Source organism: Ylistrum balloti, unplaced genomic scaffold, assembly GCF_031769215.1.
Source record: "Ylistrum balloti isolate Yb309-2 unplaced genomic scaffold, AGI_CSIRO_Ybal_v1 Utg370370, whole genome shotgun sequence".
Classification (NCBI taxonomy): Eukaryota; Metazoa; Mollusca; class Bivalvia; order Pectinida; family Pectinidae; genus Ylistrum; species Ylistrum balloti.
In genome coordinates, this window is record NW_026782260.1 from 111954 (window position 1) to 135643 (window position 23690).

Below are 23690 nucleotides of genomic sequence, written 5' to 3' on the forward strand. Positions count from 1 at the left end.
TATGTTGAGTGATATGTTGTGATAGATAGTTGAGTACCAGAAGATATGTTGTGATAGACAGTATAACATTGTTGAGTACCAGAAGATATGTTGTGATAGACAGTATAACATTGTTGAGTACCAGAAGATATGTTGTGATAGACAGTATAACATTGTTAACATTGTGATGTATAACATTGTTGAGTACCAGAAGATATGTTGTGATAGACAGTATAACATTGTTGAGTACCAGAAGATATGTTGTGATAGACAGTATAACATTGTTGAGTACCAGAAGATATGTTGTGATAGACAGTATAACATTGTTGAGTACCAGAAGATATGTTGTGATAGGCAGTATAACATTGTTGAGTACCAGAAGATATGTTGTGATAGACAGTATAACATTGTTGATATGTTGTGACCAGAAGATATGTTGTGATAGACAGTATAACATTGTTGAGTACCAGAAGATATGTTGTGATAGACAGTATAACATTGTTGAGTACCAGAAGATATGCTGTGATAGACAGTATAACATTGTTGAGTACCAGAAGATATGTTGTGATAGACAGTATAACATTGTTGAGTACCAGAAGATATGCTGTGATAGACAGTATAACATTGTTGAGTACCAGAAGATATGTTGTGATAGACAGTATAACATTGTTGAGTACCAGAAGATATGTTGTGATAGACAGTATAACATTGTTGAGTACCAGAAGATATGTTGTGATAGACAGTATAACATTGTTAACATTGTTGTACCAGAAGATATGTTGTGATAGACAGTATAACATTGTTGAGTACCAGAAGATATGTTGTGATGTGATAGACAGTATAACATTGTTTACCAGAAGATATGCTGTGATAGACATTGTTGAGTACCAGAAGATATGTTGTGATAGACAGTACCAGAAGATATGCTGTGATAGACAGTATAACATTGTTGAGTACCAGAAGATATGTTGTGATAGGCATTATAACATTGTTGAGTACCAGAAGATATGTTGTGATAGACAGTATAACATTGTTGAGTACCAGAAGATATGCTGTGATAGACAGTATAACATTGTTGAGTACCAGAAGATATGCTGTGATAGACAGTATAACATTGTTGAGTACCAGAAGATATGTTGTGATAGGCAGTATAACATTGTTGAGTACCAGAAGATATGCTGTGATAGACAGTATAACATTGTTGAGTACCAGAAGATATGTTGTGATAGGCATTATAACATTGTTGAGTACCAGAAGATATGTTGTGATAGGCATTATAACATTGTTGAGTACCAGAAGATATGTTGTGATAGACAGTATAACATTGTTGAGTACCAGAAGATATGCTGTGATAGACAGTATAACATTGTTGAGTACCAGAAGATATGTTGTGATAGACAGTATAACATTGTTGAGTACCAGAAGATATGCTGTAATAGACAGTATAACATTGTTGAGTACCAGAAGATATGTTGTGATAGACAGTATAACATTGTTGAGTACCAGAAGATATGTTGTGATAGACAGTATAACATTGTTGAGTACCAGAAGATATGTTGTGATAGACAGTATAACATTGTTGAGTACCAGAAGATATGCTGTGATATTACATTGTTGAGTACCAGAAGATATGCTGTGATAGACAGTATAACATTGTTGAGTACCAGAAGATATGTTGTGATAGGCATTATAACATTGTTGAGTACCAGAAGATATGCTGTGATATTACATTGTTGAGTACCAGAAGATATGCTGTGATAGACAGTATAACATTGTTGAGTACCAGAAGATATGTTGTGATAGGCATTATAACATTGTTGAGTACCAGAAGATATGCTGTGATATTACATTGTTGAGTACCAGAAGATATGCTGTGATAGTATTATAAAGATTACATTACAGAAGATGTTTACTATATTTGCTTAAGACTGATGGTGTCCTGTAATTACCCATCAAACATCCAACTTTCGTAAAGCCCTCCTACAGAACATACAAAACGTACTCAAGAGAATGAGGAGATATTGATATTGCAGTACGCAAGCCTGTCGTACCATTAGATTGATTCTTATCTCCCCTAACAATCACCAGCCATTCCTCCGTTACCAGTGACGTACACTGCTGGAACGTGCGTGCATGCATGCATGCTAGCGGTCGATACTAAAAATGCTACCTCAACACTATGCCCTGTCTTAATCGAACTTGTTGCTGTATCCTGAACGCAAATAGCTTGCAAATAACTGCGGTCTTGATACAAAAATTGATTTTTTTTCCACTGTGAATTAACTGTTGCGAGACTGTCGGTTCTATTGGTATCCAAGTGACGTCCAAGCAAGCCCACTTTGAGACAAAAATTGCCAGCATGAAATTGAATGCCAGTTAGCAGTGTGCCATAAACTGACTGCCATATTAAGTTCTATCATAAACGGACGAAAAAACTGCTAATTGTACCGACTTGTGTTTGGAAGTTTTTTTACAGCTGAAACCACAGTCATTAGAAATAACAAATTATAGACATCATGCCTAACAAGTGTCGCTGATCCTTGCTAAAATGACACCAATGTATTTATAAGTGATACAAGCATATATGTTATCCAAACGACTAAAATTACAGGTTTCCGACACCAAACACACAGACAACATAGCGTAACAACCATAGCACTGAAATATAGATGATATTGCATTTTGAAGTGTCAATTTCTGTCAGTTTTATGAGAATATATCATATATATATATCTACAAAATATAAGTGTTTAACCGTTTAAACTGACAGCCACCATATACACATATAAAGACGAGATAAAGACATTCATTTTTCTTCATCTGATTCCTAGGCTACTCGTGGTTTTTTTTGCTGAAAATATGAAACGCTTCTTAAAATTCTTTCAAATCACAGAAAAAACTTAAGAAATTTGAAAGCAAAATAACATTAAATACACCTGTATTTAATTTTCTTCCCTTTCACAGAGGTATACAGTATTCCAAAGTAGAACTTCCAGATTTGCTCTCACTAAATCTTTACCTTTTTCTGATCTAATTATCTCCCTTACCGTCGCAGAAACTGCCTATTCTAATTTGTTATCAGCTGGACAGAAATCAGATAAATATCACGTATTAAAGAGTTCAATTTAAAAGCATTCATCAGAATCAATCCAATTAAAACACATTGATTTTTCTACTCTGTCCTTCTACTTTCCAGTCTATTGACTTGTATTTATGTTTTATATGCCAGTGCTGGGTTTATGTGGCCCATGTTCCTTACACTGAGCGGGATCATGCAAAGTCCACGGTTGATCGATATGACGACTGACGTACGTCAGAGAAACCAACGTAATGTCTGGATAAACATCATCAACCGACTTCCCTTACCAATATCTCCTCTTCTATCAAAGACCAGACAAAACATCACAGTTGTCTTAATGCCACATATCACTGCACTTGTATGGTCAACAAAAACAAGACATTAAACACAGATCATCCATAATGAAAATTCCACTAAAAATCCTTTTTTGTGAAAAAAATTTTATTTGAAAAGAGCAGGGGGATCTGATAAGTTTTCCTACCTCTTAGGTCTAGAGTGCTGATGCAATGTAAAATCACACCTTTAAATAACTCTCCAGTTTTAGACCCTGGAGCCTCCAGTTTAGTTCAGTAAAATTATTAATAACCTCCAGTTTAAAATGCTGGTCCCTAAGCATTGAACACTTGATTAGATTTAAATAAGAAAACCATGTGATAATTTCTGCTTCATGTAAATATTTTCAAACTGATCAACTTCAGTTCCGGTTGACAGTTTGTTACTGCAAAAAAAATTAATGGCACAATTTGTTCAGAAATGCCCAAAACTGATCAGTACAGACCGATGACAGAATGTTTAATTTAGTTCAAATTTAGTTCTATCCTTAATATTTCTGCAAGAATTCTCCAATGATAATAACAAAGGTTATAGCTATAGAGGTAAACAATACTACAACCAAAAATGTATTTCAATTTTTCTATATAAATTAATACAAATTCAAATTTTGAAAAATTCAAGGTATGATCTGAAACAATTTTAAAAAAATAAAATAAAAACTGCAAATTAGATGGTGTATAGCCAAACAATGAGATAGGTATAGTACAACAAACATAGTGAGTGTCAATGTCCTATTGTTCTGTAGGCCATTTCCTCTAGTAACACCATCAGTGATAAAGCACTTCTAAATCATGCTGATTGTTGCAGTCTTATTTTCTCTTGTACTTTTCGGAGTGTGTTGAAGTGACGATTTGTGAGTGCATTTACAATTGGTTTCGCTGTTTTTCTCTAAAGTGCTGTTACTAGGCAGTCAACTTGATTCATACTCGAGTAAATGTCGGTGTGAATTTCTGTCGTCCCATGATCTCAACTGTAGTAAAGATATAAAACCTTGTCCAATCAATGCTAATTGATGTACTCCAACTGAAACTCTTTTGAAAACAAGGTAAATATCAGAGAAGGAATGTACATCCTTAAATAAGACTTTATCTTAAACAGAACCATGCTATGAACATCCATCTCCTTTCTACTCCAGATTAATTACCTGAGAATATTTTCCTTATATATAATAGCTCATGGTTGGAATGCTTCTATAGCATGGTTGCATAATATATGACAAGAAAAAAACTGTTCAACTCCCTTTTTTCTCTCTACTTTTTTATCATCTGAGGTAAAAACATGCCCAAGAGAGTAAAAATGTAAAAATATCACTATCAAGGGAGATAACTATGAATTGAAGCATCATTTCAGACTCACATTTTTTTGATTAGATTTTTTATTGGATTGATGCAGGAAAATACAGGTGAAAATTTCTATTCAGGTGAGAAAACAATGTCGAAATTATAAAGACATCTATTAGAGGATGATAGCCATGGCAGCATGAAGCCTGGAAAAGCCAATCACCTGTTCAATCATGCTGTCCTCCAAACTGTATGAAAAAAATATCTAAATCAATTTCTGAGAAGAGTACATCTACATATAGAACGGCTGCCAATCCTATCTGCATAATTCTAAGTCGGCTACCATGATGTCCATGTCCTTTCATCTTTGGTAAGTAATGTACACTGCTAGGTGTGGTTACACAATCAGAGTTTATTACAGCAATGCTAAAAAAAGCTACCACTTTTTTAAAATAAAGCCAAAAATCGAAAAAAATTAAATAAAAGACGAAATTCAATATTCTAATCCTTGTATTTATATAGAAGGCCCCACAAACATGTCGGAGATTATTTGGTTATTATTATCGCAATTTGTACATGTTTCTGAAGGACACCATGATACATCACAAGGTGTGTATAGTTGCCAGCAGGCTAGCACAGACCTCCACATCTTCAACGTCTGTTTCATTTATAACTAATTCCCAAACTTAGCCAGTCTTATCACCATATATATCATCGTCATGCTCTCCCCAATTACGCTTTCTCTCCCTACTTCTTGTTTCTTATATTTTGATTGACATGTTGTCAGAATCAATATCTACCAGCTTTACAGATCAAGGAATTGTTTATTTTTACGTTTGTCTCTATATTTATAACTATAGGGAAGGGCGCCTACTAATCAGAATAAAAAAGGCACGTAATACAGCCTTTATATATAGATAGTATTTCTTTCATAGCCGCATCAGTCACATACCTAGAAACCTGTACCCTGTCATCTCCTTCAGTATAAAGCGTCAATTATCACACCTCATCTTTCTCAGACAGAAGCTTATAAACTCTCACCTCTGTCAGCCTTGTAGATCAACACCTGCGCTGAAGTCGGACCAGAAAAATTTTCATCTGATGCAAATGTATGCCTCTTTGTTTTCGAAGTGGACGATGTATCGTTGGTCATGATAGAGATATCAGAATTATACCTGATACAGTGAGTATTGGACAAACAGAACAAATAAAAGACCCTAGACAATGTTGTGTATAATACATAAAGGGCCATAACTCTGTATTTATTGGTGCGTGAGAATATTACATTGATCCCACATGCATATAAGGAAATTTTTCCATGGTAAGTTTTCTTAACCTATCCATCCATGTTCTTAACAGCACAGCCCATTTCATTGACCACTTAAATGAGAGTTAGATTGAAAATCTTGCCTGGAACTATACCAGTTGGGGACCAGTAACCTATTTTTTTCCTTATTTTTATATGCTTGACAAAAACCATATTTAAACATATCTTCTTGTATATAAACAACAGTTATTCCAAAGTGATGGTGTCCTCATTGTCAGCTTGCTTACAATTCACAAATAAAAACACTAAACAAAAGAGAATTGGTGTTATTTGAAACTAATGATGCCCTAACACCACATTGCCTTTTACAAATATAAATCTAATAAAAATGGGCTTCTAGAAAATGTCTGCTAATTGTGACCAAAATAGCAATACTACAGGTCACAGCAATGTCACAAAAACAGCTTCCTCCATCAACAACCAATAATGTATTTCCTGCTATCTTAATGATAACAGAATTCTGCTGCTAACCCCAAAGGGTATGAATTACAGTAGTTCCCTATACTACATCAGTGTCACTCGGAAGCTTCATCTCATTTTCTATACTACATCAGTGTCACTCGGAAGCTTCATCTCATTCTCTATTCTACATTAGTGCCACTTGGAAGCTTCATCAATGGTCGCTACTGTCCATCCCCTATCATTATGACTACTGACCAGTAGCCAGTTAGGGTGTAATCACTTCAGTGGTCAGTGTCAGACTAGATTTATCAGTCTTGAGCCTCTAAGAACACAGCTGTTACAGTACTTTAACCTAGTACATGCCCATCTCTCATAAAATTAATTTCCTTATACCTTTTTTGTAAATTTCTAGCTTTCCACTATTTCATCAAAATTTTCTGAAACACTTTAAACAATTTTTCATTGATGTGGATTAATTTTTTGAGAATTTTTAATGTTTCTGCATACATTAGATTTTTTTATCATCATCCTCCTGTAGATCAGGGTGCTTAGTACATGAAATATGTTAGTTATGTCTAACCTATCAATCACAGGAAACTGGTTAATGAAAAATCTGCCTTCAAGAAGAAAAATAAGCATGTTTCACTTGGATTATTACTTTTGTAGTCACGAAGAAAACAAAACAGCAACTTTGTTGGTTCTGATCACTTTTATCCCTTAATTGAAAACCCTACCTACGTCCATAACTCAGTTATTACATACCGTCTTCAAACTTTAACTTAAAACAGGAAAAGATACTTGTTTGCAGATTTAAATCATCAAAGGCCACACCATTTGCCAAAATTTTTGAAAGTATTAATCCACATGATCAAACTAACAAAACTTTACACAGCTACTGTATTCATATTTAATTGATAAAGGTTCTACTAAAAACCATCATTAAATTGTAAAAAAATCTAATTAAAACTAACAAGGCTTTAGTTAGTGGCCATGGAGAGGGTCAAGCCTTGCCTTGACCACGGGAAATCAGTATTGACCAGTGAATTGGATCCTTACATTCAAACACTACAGGAATCAAAACATTCTGACTCACTGCGGTATATATCTGCTTGATGTACCTTTCTCCAGCTTCTGAATCATACACCATTGTCATCAGTAACCCTCAGCATAAAGCTTCATTACTTAGAAAGCAATTATCTCCTTGATTTGGGAGTTCTTAATTTAGAAATATCTGTGTCTTACTGTGGTCACTTGATCTTAAGAATGTCATTTCTGTCAGGAGCAGGTCCTTCATTCCTGTAGAAATTCAATCGTATCTTCTAAGAAATCTTATGCTTTATACTTATGCTTTATATATATCTTGAAATATTTTAACTACCTTGTATTTATAAGAGAAAATGAGAAAAAAAAATTTATTTTTATAAAAAAAAAGAAAGGAAAAAACAACATACTGCCATTTACAAAAAATCATTTATTTAATGATATGTAAAATATATATATATTATTTTTATCTTTACACCCAAATATTAAAGATATGACCAACTTTTTTAATTACCAATATCTAAATTAAAGTTAATGGAAAAACTGCACTGACAGATAAAGTTTTTTCCCCCAAGAAAACAAAGATTCATAATTTTTTCTTAAACAATCAAATTTTAATAGGGATGCATTTGCTCGATAAGAAAATTCCCATCAAAATGGAGGATATCTTTTATATTTATAACCAAGCAGGTAATTTTTTTCAGTGAAAATTTGAAAATTGTTACAGTAATATAAAAACATAACAGAACAAGTTGAAACAGCACCAAGAAATGAAACCAATGTCACCAGATGAAGTTGAAAAAGAAAATCTGGAAGATTATAGAAGACAACATATTTTTCTCGTTTTCTCTTTTTTTGTGGAATTTTATGTTTTATTTTTACTCTCAAAAAAATTCCTTCAATTACATAGATATGATAAATAGCTGATCTGTGGAGGAATAAGAAATGTAGTAACACTTTTTTTTTTAATTGACAGGTATTTTTGTTATTATAAGGATAGTTAAAGATTTTCCAGGATCAGTGGTGATTTATTCTGGTACGGAGTCTGACCTGATGGGGAAACACACATATGACTCATGTCTGATGCTTACAGGTGAGATGACACATGTGTTTGTACCTATATATCTATATACAGCTACTAAAATCAATAAGGAACAGTCATAAAATCAATTTCAGTCTGTAGTGAAATAGTGTATGTGTAATACATTTCAATATGTAAACAGATCAATACTGGAGTTAAATGTTTGTCATCGTACAGAACGTAAACAATGATGACATCAATAATGTAAGTCCAATGTATATCATAAGTGGATGGTTCAATGGTCTACTAAATTGTCTATGAACAATTTATATATAACCTGTCACTTATCAATTATCTATCATTGATTGGTCGTCTTGTCATGATAACTGCCATTAATACAGGTGATTTAGGATAATATCATTTATAATTGATCCATTCTTTTAATTTTATGTTGTTTTCCATCTAGAAAGATAAATAATTTAAAGCTGAAAAATTAGCTTTGGAAATGGAAAACTGATTAACATGCCTTACCATTGCACTGTAGGTGTAAAGGATTGAGTCATGTTAAAAAATCAAAAATGGTACATATATCCTTAACCTTATAGCTGTAATTAACACTTAGGCTGTAATTAGTGATCGATACAGCCAACTGTTTCCACTGTTGGTACACACCTCCAAACACCACTGTACAAGTAGATCTGTATAACCTATAACATTACCTTCTACACAAACACCCAGTAAACTATATCAATGAAATACTTATATTTTCATTCAAAATTTCATCTTCTCATCTCATTCACTGTCTTCTTAAACCCATGACATTTATTTACTTTAGCTTCTTCATATAACATTTGACCTAATTAACCTATGACCTTCACTATCAATTCAATCTTTGATCTACAGGTCAAGCTTTGCTTCCAGCTGTCCATTAAGTTATACTAGGGAAAGTAATTCCAACTTGACAAATAACTCAAATGTATTACAAATAATCATATGTGACCGAAACTAATCCAAGCTGCTGGAAATAACCTTTAACCTTCAAATTATGACCTCTGACAAATAAAACTGATGTGACCTTTAACCTGATAAGCTGACCTTTTGCACACTATAATGAGGGGAAAACCATTATTGATTTCAGGTATGTATTGAGAAATATACAAGGTGACTAATCACTGCTGCTGACATTACACTTTATCAGACAGGCAACAGCAATTTGTTAGCTTAATAATGAATCACCAACAATCCCATTTTTTGTCCAAAAAAATATATATATAAAAAATTGGTAAAATTTCCCTTCTTAAATTTTGAAAATTCAACCCTGATTTTCTTTTTAATGTAATGATTTGGCCTTAAGGTGTGATTCAATAATTTGGACCTAAAACAGAAATACTACACACAGCAACTAAATCTGAATTACGAGTTATGATTGCGAGTTGTGATATATGGCCTGTGTAAGTTGTGTCAGACAATGTAAAGCATGTGTAAAATGTCTTTAATGGATTGTTAATGCTCTGATAATCGACAGAATCTCTCTAACCGCTGAAGATAAACCCAGATATCACACAGCCTGTAACTATCACAGCTCGAGGTTTTTAACATTTTCACCAGAGTTATCATTTAACAGTAACGATTACATCACCTGGTGCTGTACCATTGGGCGATGGAGTAAATTGAGAAGCAGTGTATGATCCTGTTGATTTATCTCACACAAAAACAATACCCACCGATTGTTATGTTATAAAATTCCCTGTTATGAAGAGCCTGAAGTAAATATCCACAAGTTTTGATAACTATATCTAAATGCTATATCTGAAAAAATGTCTAAATAGTTACCCAGAACACAATGACCTGTTGTGTTCTCAAATTACCTAGGTCCAAGAATAGAAAACATGAATGATCCTGCTCACATGCCGAGAAAAAATTGGTTTGGTTGGTCAAGAAATATCTTTTTTGACTTTCTTATTAATTTACTTCAGATAGATACTGGGAAGGAATCTTGACTTGTATCATAATTTGTTTTTTGAAAACTGCGAAAACAAAAAAGGAAAAAAAAAACTTAAGGTAGGCTAAACCATATAAAGTCATTGGAGTTAGAGAAAATGAAAGTATTTTTCAAAAGTCTGATTGAAGAAGAGTCAACATTGAGGTACAATCGTGATTAAAATAAGGTAGATCCATTGTTTGAAAAGAAGACAAAAGGCAAAGAAGAATTCAAAAAAGTTAGATGTGGAACTGCTGCAATTGTAATTTGATGAACATACACAGCATAACATAATGATATAGAATATGAAAAAAAAAAAAATTATGTAGACATTTGAATATTATTCTATATGAACAACTTGTCGATACCTGATAAATAGTATATGTAGTATAGTCAATTCCCCTGATTTCGTCAGGTCAACTTGACATTGGCCACAGGATTGACCTTCTCAAATTGTGAAAATTGCTAGAATCATCTAATAATTCATTACTTTTGTTCAGTATTTGAAAAATTCAAATCAACTTTTAGATCTAATTTGGTCAAAAATAATCATCTAAGTATATACAAATATAGTAACTATACAATAGAACTGATTACAGGGCCTTTTTTCCTTGATGACTGTTTGAAAAACCCTGTCACCTTTGATTCTGAAGGGCTAGAACCAGAAATTAGATAACTAGACGATGGTGATTTACGGTGCATGTTCATTTAGAAAAATATTTACTTTTTGACATTCTAGGAATCAATTCTTTATTTTGATGATAGAGGTGTTTCATAATTTGACAACATGATAATGATTTTCATTCGTTTTTTATGAGACAAGGACAAAATTAACAAAATAGTAAGGTTATCACATCAGTCATTACAAATACAATTTTATCATATCAAAATTGAGAATATTTACTACATCAAAATTGAGAATATTTACTATAATTTTTCAATGATCAGTGTTAAGAATGTAATCTAGGAATTTGCACAGAACTGAAATACTGTAGTCATAAAATGGACACTTTTTATGGAGCTTGTTGAAACACAATGATTCACTGACTCATATTAAAGAAACAAAACAAAGGTCATATTTTTTCAATTTACATACGAACTCCATTTCCATTTCATTTATGCCTTGCGATATTTGAGTCTTGTGACACTGTATCCAGTTTTTATTGTCAGATTAATCATTGATTGAGCGAAAAACATACATAGTATCTAACTTTCCATATGAAACTCTAGTACAATGATTTCTCATGAAATATTCAGGGCCATCAAAGTTAAAATGATGCAAGCGTCTCTTAAGTGATCTTTTCCGGAGGCTGTAATGGCCATATCCAGATCAACGAAAATGATAGCTTCTGAAAGGATTAGCAATCAGACTCTGATTCAAGTCAAGAGAGTAGAAAGATGAATTTGTAATAACATTTCTAGGCCCTTTACCATTCACTAAAATGTATCGAACACCTGACTTCCTTGTTTGGAAATGTTGAACATAGTCAGCCAATTACATAATCGATTATGTCATAAATCCTATCAAATTTGAACTGATTGATTATTGATTGGTAATCAATTTCTTATCACTATGGGAAAGAGTACTTGGAAGATTGTAATATCGACAGACAGTGTACCAACAGACAAAGTACAGACACGGCAGGTTGTGTAGTAGTACTTACTCATATTATAGGAGTATTTGGTACGAAGTCTGTTAATCACAGAGTCCTTTTACACTACAAATTATGTTATAACAGAATACCCTGACACTAATTCAACATAAATAGAAATACAGGCAGCATAACATTTCCTTGTTGGAGAATGAAATGCTACACTTTATATTCTCTGAGTAGCCACACTGAGTGTTTTTGTGGTCAGTGGAATGGTCAGTCTATAAATGCTGCTGACCAGTTTCCTTGCCTCAACAGATGCTGATAAGTATAAACAAATTTTGTGGTCTGAGATGCAAGATAATGACCAATGATTGACACTAGATGACTCACACCTGGACCAATGTCTTGGACAACATGACCACTGGTTCTACAGTATCCTTGTCTCAGTGAGTTATGTATACACAAATTTGTGGTCCTAGATGTGAGATAATGACCAATTATTGACATGTGGGTGACTCACACCTGGACCAATGTCTTATGATAAACTGTCATAAATGCACTAATTCTTTTCATTAAATTCAACACCAAAAAAGTTTATCTTAGTGCAAATTAAAATGATCTGATAAAGGAAAAATTACGAGTTTCTCTTCACACCAATACATGATAAAATACATCTTCAAAGAAAACCATTAATTTATATGTTATTATTTATCATAAATATTCATACTTTTTAAATATTTCACAGAAGGTGTTTATGCATAGCAGTGTGAACTGTGCTCAATACCTAATAGCAAACTCGCAGTTGAATGGACTATCTACATCTCTGAGCATACTCAATAGCTGATAGCAAACTTGCAGTTGAATGGACTATCTACATCTCTGAGCATACTCAATAGCTGATAGCAAACTCGCAGTTGAATGGACTATCTACATCTCTGAGCATACTCAATACCTGATAGCAAACTCGCAGTTGAATGGACTATCTACATCTCTGAGCATACTCAATAGCTGATAGCAAACTCGCAGTTGAATGGACTATCTACATCTCTGAGCATACTCAATAGCTGATGGCAAACTCACAGTTGAATGGACTATCTACATCTCTGAGCATACTCAATACCTGATAGCAAACTCGCAGTTGAATGGACTATCTACATCTCTGAGCATACTCAATACCTGATAGCAAACTCACAGTTGAATGGACTATCTACATCTCTGAGCATACTCAATAGCTGATAGTGAATTTACAGTTAAAGTCACTATCTACATCACAAAGTGTACTCAATATCCCGATTGGAGCTGCTATCTTCATACTGAGCATGCTCAATAACTCATAGTAAACTAAAAGCTGGAGCTGTTCTCTAACAGGGTGATTCTTTATAATAGTTTCAAACATACCTATTAGTAAACTCAAAGTCGGAGCTGTTGGTGAGAACATTGAGCGTACTGGGGCTGTTACGACTGTTGATGGGCTCATCCCGATGTAGGACATGGAGCGCATATGATGCAGCCTGTGATGTCATCGTCTCGTCCGTGTAATCAGGCCGTGTGTCGCGGTCCAACGTCATGGTGAATTATATTATTAAAATCTGGAAAAAAATTTAACAGTTTTACCATCAAAGTTCAATATATTTTACATATAAAAATAATCTAGAATTCATCATTTTTTTAATGTTCTTCAACATATTTCTGTATTATCACAGGTAATTCGGGCAACTCCACAGTATATGAGATTAGTATATATTTATCACCTTTTCTGAAATATTTTGCATTGCCTTCAATAATGTATTCATGCAGACATAATTCTGGAATGGCAACGATCATCTAAATGTTTGCTTCTAATGATCATGTCTTGCATGAGGTAAGAGAAAAAATCACAATGACTCTTATTCTGTAAGGCTTCCTACATAAAGTATTTTCATGTCATTCATTTTTTATATTTATTTATTTTTTATATCTGTGGTGATACATCAAGCTAAGATATTCTGTACCCGAGATCAACACTGCAAATAAATAATATACAAAAACTTCATAATTGATGATTTATTTGAAAAAGAGTAAAATATAAATACTCTGACATTTGCGGTTTACTTCCTATACCACATGTACAAATATTACACTGATAATGCCAGGAATATATAAGAAAGATTGAGATATATAACATGATCTGTACTAGCTAACAATCAGTGCAGGTGGAGAACAAGTAATCAATAACAGAAACTTGCACTTAATGACCTGAAGTCATGGTGTCAGGGAAATTGACAAGCCTTCAGTGATAACATATTATATTTAATCTGTGTGTGGAATGGAGTTACTTTCAGTGAAATATCCAGCAACTTTAAAGATACCTTAAATATCATAAATGCAACAAATTTCAAAATCTAAAAATTCTATGCCTGAAATTTAGAAATGTTCTGTGATTGACTACCACAGATTTCTGAATATCGTCAATGCTTTTGTATCAAATATTTCACATTTCACATGTGTTCAGTGAAATTGTCATAATATTTCAAATTAACCAGCATTTAAATCATAGGCAAAGCTTTTAACCATAACAATATGATGAACTAATAGCAGATTATCCCATTTTGATTCACTTATTTTTATTTAATCCACTTGCTGAAAGTAACATGCAAGGTAACAACAATACAGTGACATTGTAACAAATACCAAAATGAAGTGAATTAAAAGAAATCAAAAGAACAGACATTTTACTTACTAATAACCAACCAATTATCTACTTAGCAAATAGATCAAATGTTTTAGCTAAAGATTGCTTTCAGTGTATAATTACACAAGTACAGTATAGTGACATCATGTACCAGATATGTACCTAAATCCAACTATCCAATAATCCAATCGTTGATCAGCCTTTCAAGTTACACGTAGTTCATGAAATATCGGACCAGTTTCCAACACCTCAACGACTCTGTCTTTTCAGAAATTCCTTAAAATGTTTTGAAAGAAGGTTTTTATTTCACATTGACCCAAAAATAACTAAAGTGTATTAATGTACACCTGCCCACTTTTTCTGCACATAATTACAGATTCTACCAATTAGCGAACCTAATGTCCAAATATGGTAATGACCTCTATTAACCATGACACACCTGCCGACCTAGGTCAAATTAACTTCTGCCCAGTCTGATGAATATTGATATAATCAGCCAATTTTGTGAAGTCACAGAGTGCTCATTCAACCTCCATTTTCTTAATGTCAGCACTTGTGATACCTGATTCTGTCAAATCAATCAACACACAAAATACATTATACAGGGTTAGTGATATGTTTTCATTATCCATTAATTATTAATGGGTACTTGCAATTAAAATACCATATGGAATTTTGATGGTAGTACAATTAGGTAAAATTACATTAATAAATGCAAAACTGACAGCATTTTTTCTTTGATATTGTTACCAGAAGAAAGTGAGAGAAGGAAATAAAGAGGAAGACAGATTTTGTATAATGGATGAATGAATGTGGAAATTGAGGTTACAGAAGGGTTTTTAGGTGATTACCATTGTCAATATTTATAATTTACGCTTTCTTGTATATAGTTCTGGACCAGGTGTCACAACTCCAAACAATGGATACATCTTTCTGATCTTATTCACAGATAATTAACCCCATCCAATTCTCTCCACAGTTTATCACTAAATCAGTATTACACTTGATGCCTGCGTATAATTTCTGATTTCATTATTAAACTTGCATGGCTGTATTTTTCATTTCCAAAATTTCTCTTTGTTGCTCAACGGTCCAGCGATTTCATTAATAATGATACTTGGCCATATTGCATGTTGATATTTATAACACAGGTCAGGCAAACCGACAATTATCGTGCAACGTGAATCTCCACCTCCATTATGTATTGTCTTTTTACTGTAAATGACACGGTCTGTTTGATGAAGCTTTCAGGAATCTCTCTGGTCGAGAATACTAGGTAAGTCGGCTTCATCTGTATGCTTGCTGGGCATGCTATACTCTATGATCAATAAACGACCAGAGGCCACATTGTGGCAATCAAGATGAATTTGTAATGAAGTTCGGAGAGAAAAAAAAAAGACAACAGGACAGAAAGGATGTTCATGGGATGCTTTGGAGAACGTTACAAATTGTCCTCAACAGTTTGTGATCAGTCACTAGCAGGTGTCTGTTACTGGTTCTTCAGTAATAAAATCATTGAGCAGCACCCAACTGCTCAAAGGATGAGACAATTTAGAATTATTCTATCACCAGAATGATGACCTGGTGGTTTCATTGAAATCTCTTCAAATTGGAGAAATTCTGTCTTGACAATTTTGGCAGTTCCATCTTAATTACATACTGGTATATCAGAATTGATATTGTTGTCTCTGATGAATTCAATTTCGACACGTACCAGATTTATTGTTTATAAGGAAATAAAACTAGCCAGAAGTAAGCAAATGGCCGAAAGCACAATGAAAAATCTACATATCAACAAAAATTTTATGTTCTACATACATACTGATTGAATCGCATTTGTCAAGAGATACATGACTGCGTCTCAGGAAGGTAATTCTTTGTATTACATACTTCAGAAATAGCCTTTAAGCTCTCCTGTACTACAATATGGAAATATTCATTAAACAATCATCAAAATGATTGATATCATTTGACAATCATATTCTCATAACAAATTTCTGTCCAACCAAATGAAATCAGAAAATATATTAAGAGTTATATGTGTTACACTATTGAATAATTACGAGAAAACACTTCTCTCTATATCTTGACTAAGGAAGTATTTCATTGTATCTGCCTTTAAAGGTAAGGTTAGAGGGGCGAGGAGGGGGAGTGTGGTTGGGGGAAGAGGGGAGAGGTAAATTCCCCAGCCATAACAACTGATAGTTGAGGAACAATTCAGTATCACCAAAACAATGCTATACACTGAGACAACAGCAACATTATGTGTAAAAGGGAGACTAAAGTGAAAGAGAAAATAATAGTTTAACATCCTCAGGGTGATATAAAGTTAGGGGGATGGTTGAGGGGGTGGGTTGGTAGAACTCATCCCTCAGAAAATATTCTGAAGTTTCTTATTTGGAAGTCAACAAGTGCAAGTTTGGAAACTTAAAAATCTTATCCCAGTTGGAACAAATTATGAAAAAAAAAAAACAGATGAATTTGCCACTTGAGTATATAATAGGAATTAATGCATTCAACATAAAAATTCACCAACTGCCATCTAAAATAGCTTTAACTTTTTGTACAATTTGCTTTGAAAGTGCTGCCAGAAATCTATATCTGTATTCTGAAATGTGAAATATATTGACTCAATAAATTATTCCTTTATACGTGTTGGTATAATGTAAAGTATGTGTAAAATGAAAGTAGATTAACAAGGTAGTTGCCACTGTAGTTTTCACATCAGATTTATTTCTTGATTAACATGTTCACCTGATACAATTTAAATACTGAAATCAATAACAGGTTCATATATAGCAACCTTACTATTTTGCAGGTAAAAAAAACCTTAATGAGGCTCAATTTCATGATGACAGATGACAAGTGATCAACTTTATTTACTTGATTTTTATAAGGGAGCAGATAGTAGCATTGCATGCTGAGAGAAATTATTGAACAGAATGGGTACTAGTATTACAGACTAAGTAAAGTGTTGACCACTGGTATTTACAGACTGGACTCTGGTATTACAGACTAAGTAAAGTGTTGACCACTGGTATTTACAGACTGGACTCTGGTATTAAGTAAAGTGTTGACCAATGGTATTTACAGACTGGACTCTGGTATTACAGACAAAGTATTACAGACTAAGTAAAGTGTTGACCACTGGTATTTACAGACTGGACTCTGGTATTAAGTAAAGTGTTGACCAATGGTATTTACAGACTGGACTCTGGTATTACAGACTAAGTATTACAGACTAAGTAAAGTGTTGACCACTGGTATTTACAGACTGGACACTGGTATTATAGACTAAGTAAAATGTTGACCACTGGTATTTACAGACTGGACTCTGGTATCACAGACTAAGTATTACAGACTAAGTAAAGTGTTGACCACTGGTATTTACAGACTGGACTCTGGTATTACAGACTAAGTAAAGTGTTGACCACTGGTATTTACAGACTGGACTCTGGTATTATAGACTAAGTAAAGTGTTGACCACTAGTATTTACAGACTGGACTCTGGTATTACAGACTTAGTAAAGTGTTGACCACTGGTATTTACAGACTGGACTCTGGTATTACAGACTAAGTAAAGTGTTGACCACTGGTATTTACAGACTGGACGCTGGTATTACAGACTAAGTAAAGTGTTGACCACTGGTATTTACAGACTGGACTCTGGTATTACAGACTAAGTAAAGTGTTGACCACTGGTATTTACAGACTGGACTCTGGTATTACAGACTAAGTAAAGTGTTGACCACTGGTATTTACAGACTGGACTCTGGTATTACAGACTAAGTAAAGTGTTGACCACTGGTATTTACAGACTGGACTCTGGTATAACAGACTAAGTAAAGTGGTGACCACTGGTATTTACAGACTGGACTCTGGTATTACAGACTAAGTAAAGTGTTGACTACTGGTATTACATGTAGAGGACACTGGTATTATGGACTAAGTAAAGACCATTGCTCTTGACTACTAAAAGATTGAACAATCATACATATCAATGTACATAACACAATATCTACAGTATTCTCAAAGGTTTATATATATATATTTGTCTGGTAGATGCGAGACAAAAAAGATCAACTATCAATATATCATGTTGAGGAACAGTAACCTGATTATTTATCCAAAGTTTACAGAGCTGTAACCTGATCATTTACTTCAAGTTTACAGAGCTGTAACCTGATTATTTACTTCAAGTTTACAGAGCTGTAACCTGATTATTTATCCCAAGTTTACAGAGCTGTAACCTGATCATTTACTTCAAGTTTACAGAGCTGTAACCTGATTATTTACTTCAAGTTTACAGAGCTGTAACCTGATTATTTATCCCAAGTTTACAGAGCTGTAACCTGATTATTTATCCCAAGTTTACAGAGCTGTAACCTGATTATTTATCCAAAGTTTACAGAGCTGTAACCTGATCATTTACTTCAAGTTTACAGAGCTGTAACCTGATTATTTATCCCAAGTTTACAGAGCTGTAACCTGATTATTTACTTCTAGTTTACAGAGCTGTAACCTGATTATTTACTTCAAGTTTACAGAGCTGTAACCTGATTATTTATCCAAAGTTTACAGAGCTGTAACCTGATCATTTACTTCTAGTTTACAGAGCTGTAACCTGATTATTTACTTCTAGTTTACAGAGCTGTAACCTGATTATTTATCTCAAATTTACAATGCTTATGATTCAATTTGTTTTTACACATTCTTCTACCACAGATGAAATAACTCACAGGGCAAAGACAGATCAATTTCTATTGACATAGCCATGAGTCTGATGAAACCTAATACCAGATGGATGTAAAATTTCCTAGAGTCTAATGGAACTTGATACTTGTGATTGGTCTGAATTATCTATGTGTATGATGAAACCTGACACTTGATTGGTCTGACATTTCCTAGCGCCTAATGAATCCAGATGCCTGATTGGTTGGACTTTCCTAAAGTCAGATGAAACCTGACATCTGATTGGTATATTTCCTGGAGTCTGATGAAATCTGACACCTGATTGGTCTGACATCAAGTCTGATGAAACTGTTACCTATTGGAGACCTAGATCATGAAACCTGACACCTTGTTAATCTGATACTTGACTGATGAAATCTAGACACCTTGTGGTCTGATATTTCCAGCTCTGATGAAAAGACAGACCCAATCTGACAGACCTTAAAGTCCATGAAACCAGACACGTAATCAACTTGATGTTTTAGCAGAGACCAAAGTCAACTTAAGTATAATGCAGACGTAATCAACTTGACTGATAGCTAGAGACCAGAAGACCAGACAGACGTAATCAACTTGACTGAATAGCTAGAGACCAGTAGACAGATCCAGACAGACGTAATCAACTTGACTGATAGAAACCTAGCTTGACCAGTGAAAGACCAGACAGACCAGACAGACCCAATCAATGACAGACCAGCCAGACCAGACAGACTTAATCAACTTGACTGATAGCTAGAGACCAGCAGACAGACCAGCCAGACCAGACAGACCCAATCAATGACAGACCAGCCAGACCAGACAGACGTAATCAACTTGACTGATAGCTAGAGACCAGTAGACAGACCAGCCAGACGTAATCAACTTGACTGATAGCTAGAGACCAGTAGACAGACCAGACAGACGTAATCAACTTAAATGATAGCTAGAGACCAGTAGACAGACCAGACAGACGTAATCAACTTGACTGATAGCTAGAGACCAGTAGACAGACCAGCCAGACCAGACAGACCCAATCAACTTGACTGATAGCTAGAGACCAGTAGACAGACCAGCCAGACCAGACAGACGTAATCAACTTGACCAAGAGCTAGAGACCAGAAGACAGACCAGACAGACCCAATCAACTTGACTGAGAGCTAGAGACCAGAAGACAGACCAGCCAGACCAGACAGACGTAATCAACTTGACTGATAGCTAGAAACCAGAAGACAGACCAGCCAGACCAGACAGACGTAATCAACTTGACTGATAGCTAGAGACCAGAAGACAGACCAGCCAGACCAGACAGACGTAATCAACTTGACTGATAGCTAGAGACCAGAAGACAGACCAGCCAGACCAGACAGACCCAATCAACTTGACTGAGAGCTAGAGACCAGAAGACAGACCAGCCAGACCAGACAGACGTAATCAACTTGACTGATAGCTAGAGACCAGTAGACAGACCAGACAGACCAGACAGACCCAATCAATGACAGACCAGCCAGACCAGACAGACCCAATCAATGACAGACCAGCCAGACCAGACAGACGTAATCAACTTGACTGAGAGCTAGAGACCACTAGACAGACCAGCCAGACCAGACAGACGTAATCAACTTGACTGATAGCTAGAGACCAGTAGACAGACCAGACAGACGTAATCAACTTGACTGATAGCTAGAGACCAGTAGACAGACCAGCCAGACCAGACAGACGTAATCAACTTGACTGATAGCTAGAGACCAGTAGACAGACCAGCCAGACCAGACAGACCCAATCAACTTGACTGATAGCTAGAGACCAGTAGACAGACCAGCCAGACCAGACAGACCCAATCAACTTGACTGATAGCTAGAGACCAGTAGACAGACCAGCCAGACCAGACAGACGTAATCAACTTGACTGATAGCTAGAGACCAGTAGACAGACCAGCCAGACCAGACAGACGTAATCAACTTGACTGATAGCTAGAGACCAGACAGATGTAATCAACAGACTGATAACTTGACTGACAGACCAGCCAGACCAGACAGACCCAATCAATGACAGACCAGCCAGACCAGACAGACGTAATCAACTTGACTGATAGCTAGAGACCAGAAGACAGACTAGCCAGACCAGACAGACGTAATCAACTTGACTGATAGCTAGAGACCAGTAGACAGACCAGCCAGACGTAATCAACTTGACTGATAGCTAGAGACCAGTAGACAGACCAGACAGACGTAATCAACTTGACTGATAGCTAGAGACCAGTAGACAGACCAGCCAGACCAGACAGACCCAATCAACTTGACTGATAGCTAGAGACCAGTAGACAGACCAGCCAGACCAGACAGACCCAATCAACTTGACTGATAGCTAGAGACCAGTAGACAGACCAGCCAGACCAGACAGACGTAATCAACTTGACTGATAGCTAGAGACCAGTAGACAGACCAGCCAGACCAGACAGACGTAATCAACTTGACTGATAGCTAGAGACCAGACAGATGTAATCAACTTGACTGATAGCTAGAGACCAGTAGACAGACCAGCCAGACCAGACAGACGTAATCAACTTGACTGATAGCCAGAGACCAGTAGACAGACCAGCCAGACCAGACAGACGTAATCAACTTGACTGATAGCTAGAGATCAGTAGACAAAGTAACATGAATACATTTCACCATTTTAAATACAACAAAATGAATATTCATGAGGCCATTGAAATTAAGTTCTTTCAGACCCTGCTGGCACTGATCACTATAGACACGCTATATATGACCATCATGAATATTCAATAGGTCAGGCTCCTTAACAAATCATCAACTCTGGTCACCATGACATCTGAAAGCTAGGTGCTACCAACAGGTCTGTCTAAAAGACTACCTGTCTTATGAGGAAGGTCACCTTTTTTGGTTCCCTATACAATGTTATTCAAATTAATTGAACCTCTATATAAAGGCCACCTGTGTATAAGGTCACTTTTTCTGCTCCCTTCAGTGACCTCTATAGACAGGTGTAATTGTATCTGAAAATCAGAACTTTCATTTCAGTAATAATAACCATAACTTTAGTAGTTATCTTCCACCAATTCCCATTCATTTATATACAATAAAAATGAAAAACAGAACCCACTAAACTCCCAGTAGGGAGTCCCTATACCTGCCCATCATACCTACACACGGCCGACCAGAATTACATCCTTCATTATCTATGGCTGGATGGATGGATGGATGATTTCTACCAGTCTTGGTGACTTTCCACACATACAGGGCAGTATTCCCCACTTTGTTTGTGAAGCTTTCAAATTCTAAAACTGGATTCACACCAACAATACTAGATTATAGAAGTAGGGCGTCGCGACAAACGTAGAACTTTTTTCTTCTTTCTAAAATGTATACTCTGTTGTACCTAGAATCAGGTCATTTCTATTCAACAAAATCTCCATGTTAAAGAATTAATTTGACTCAAAGGTTATGTGCCTGCAGGTTCATGGTTTATGTCATATATAAACAAAACATAAAGAAAAAAAGTAAAAACTGAGACTGTTGAAAATAGTGATAACTGGTTTTTATCACGCATGAAAAATTCTCCAATGTCAAGGTCTTGGACCCTGGTAGATATATATAAGCTCCATGATGACCTATAGTATGTTTTGGCAATTTCTCTAGACGTTTGCATATTTTGTTTACTCTGTATGTTCGGTTAGTAAATTAAACTATGTTATTTAAACAGACCAGCTGTGACCATATCAATGTTCATAAAACATGCATTAAATATATAATTAGCTATTTGAAAACATTACATTTACATTTTCTACCCAACAGCAAAACTAGTCTGCCTTTTTTAACGTCCATTATTCACTGGGAGCAAAAAAATGCTGAAATTTCTATTTGAATTTTGAGGTTTTGATAAACATGTTATTAGAAAACCATCAATAATAATTCTAAAAATAGATTTAAATTTTAACATTTGAAAGTAACTCTTAATATTATGCAATATCATTTGTACTATAATAGCAACAACTATGTAGGATTTTATAATATCCATATCTAAAATAACCCTTGTCATAAGGCTTCTATTCTAATCTAACACAAGGCCTACAACATGAATATTTGGCAAAATATATAGTAATCACCTTAGAATAATAATTAGATAAATGAAATAACTGAAACACATCAGAGAAAAGCAAAGTGACAAATAAATCCTGTTTTTCTAAGATGCTAATATTTTCTTTTTTTTTTAAAAAAAAAACAAAGTGATGAGTAATATGAAGTATTTGA

General features: G+C 34.8%; 1 protein-coding gene across 1 annotated transcript in view; it reads right to left on the reverse strand.

Moving 5' to 3' along the window:
• Positions 1 to 23690, reverse strand: part of LOC132554027 (mitogen-activated protein kinase kinase kinase 13-like) — an 83293-nt gene that overhangs the window by 30120 nt on the left and 29483 nt on the right. Inside the window, exon 2 of the mRNA XM_060218324.1 lies at positions 13437 to 13627. Within this exon, the coding sequence (XP_060074307.1) occupies positions 13437 to 13606 (170 nt within the window). The 5' untranslated portion in view covers positions 13607 to 13627. The remainder of the gene's footprint in view (positions 1 to 13436; positions 13628 to 23690) is intronic.